Raw genomic sequence first — 1787 nt, forward strand, 5'->3', positions numbered from 1 at the left:
ACCCCTCAGGCACTGCCAAGGGACGCAGGTTCTTGGAGCACTAGCACCAGAGCCCGCTGCTCCGTCTCCAAAGCTGATCCGACCGCCCATGGAAGCGGCAAGCTCTCTGCTCTCCTGCAGACTAGACAATCTGTGCCTCCTTCCCACCCTAGATGCACGCTCTGAACTGACCCTCTTCTGCCAGAGGATCCCGCAGTGCCCAGCTGACCGTCGGCACAGGCCTGTGCACATCACTGGTGTTCACAGGCTCCCTTGCTCTGAGGGAGCTTGGCTTACTTGTCCCATTCTGGCCTACGCTAGACAAGCCATGCCAGCATCCTCTCGAGGGCAAGGTCACTTCCCAGTTCAGCATCCCACAGTGTTTCTGGAGCAATGAGGGGGATGGCTGATGGCAGCTGCAGAACCTTAAACCCGCACTGATGCTGGTTTCAGGCTCAGGGCCAGCCGTTGTCCCACATTCAAAGGGACATAATCAAGACTGTGGAGCGTAAAAATTGTGTTGGAATCAAAAAGTACCCTTCCCTGGGCTCCCCAAAGGAGCTAAACATCCTCGATACATTCCGATTTCACTGGATCCATCTTAAGGTTTGGCTAAAAAGATACTGGTTCTATTCAGAAGCAGCAAACTAGAAGGGCTTGATTTACTTCCAGCATCTCTCCAGAGTCTCTCACCCATGACTAGTTCAAGTCCAAATTAAACAGCTTCTGGTTTATAGTCCCTCCTTTCACTGCAGACCTGGGCCAGACTGGAGTCAGGGAGGCCGCAGCAGCTCCCGCTCCAGTGCAGGCCTGACCACTGCCAGGCCAAACACAGGAGATGGACAACTGGCCCCACGGAGCTCAAGCTCTCCTGGGGCAGCAGAGCCGAGGAATCCACCCAAATCCCAGATGCTTCGTCCCTGGCCCCACACGCAACCGAGGCCAGCAGTGACTCAGTGGTACTTACTCCTGACGGGCAGCCTCCCGTCCAGGGAGATCCCTTCGAGCTGCAGTAAGAGACCTAGCATCCCCTTCTGTCCCTTCTCCAGGAAGTCCTTTCCACTGGGGCGAATGCGAGGGGCTGGCTGGACCTGGCGGGCACTGCCCAAAGCCAGGGATGGGTTGGGAACTCGGTCCAGGGGGTCAGAGGTAAAATCCAGTTTCTGAGCATTCCCTTCCAGCCTCCCTCGAGCTAGAGAGAAAGACAGAGGAGGAGATTATCAAGAAAAGATCTTACACGACCGTTTTCTTCACCCACAGCCTACAAACAGCGCCAAAGACGCCTTCTCCACCTCCTCCTCATGCTTGCCCATCTTCCAACCAGCTGTACAGACCACCTTTAGGATCACCATCCGTGAGGCCAAAGTGAGAAGCACCACGGTGAGTGGAGACTGCTGAGGATGCCAGGGAATAAGGACGTCAGACGGGCGAGCTGCCTCATGCCGAAGCACAAAACAGCACACCCATAACAAGCAGCAGGGACTCACCTGAGAAGGGGCGCTTGTAATAGTTTTGGAAGAGCTTAGGGTCTGGAGGAATGGGTCCAGAAATCCTGGATGGCCCTTCACACATCCTGCTGCCGCTCTGTCTCCGTCACAGAAACCAGACACCACTGAGAACAGAAAAGAACAGGGCTCACTGAGCCACTGAAAAGCTACATTTTACATATATATATAGGTCAACTTCTGACCTATGAGAGCTCACACACAGCTACAGAGATGACCATCACCCCAAACTGGGCTCCATGTAGGCGAGACAAGGGATCAAGCAGCACTGTCCCTGCTGTGGGGCCAATCAGCGTTTTTACC

The 1787-nt window shown here is 54.8% G+C and overlaps 1 protein-coding gene across 1 annotated transcript in view; it reads right to left on the reverse strand.

Moving 5' to 3' along the window:
- Nucleotides 1-1551, reverse strand: part of ENKD1 (enkurin domain containing 1) — a 7121-nt gene extending 5570 nt beyond the window's left edge. Inside the window, 2 exon segments of the mRNA XM_010153748.1 lie at nucleotides 933-1171; nucleotides 1467-1551. Of these exon segments, the coding sequence (XP_010152050.1) occupies nucleotides 933-1171; nucleotides 1467-1551 (324 nt within the window).
- Nucleotides 1552-1787: the final 236 nt, after the last annotated feature.

This window comes from Eurypyga helias, unplaced genomic scaffold, assembly GCF_000690775.1.
Source record: "Eurypyga helias isolate BGI_N326 unplaced genomic scaffold, ASM69077v1 scaffold38806, whole genome shotgun sequence".
NCBI lineage: Eukaryota > Metazoa > Chordata > Aves > Eurypygiformes > Eurypygidae > Eurypyga > Eurypyga helias.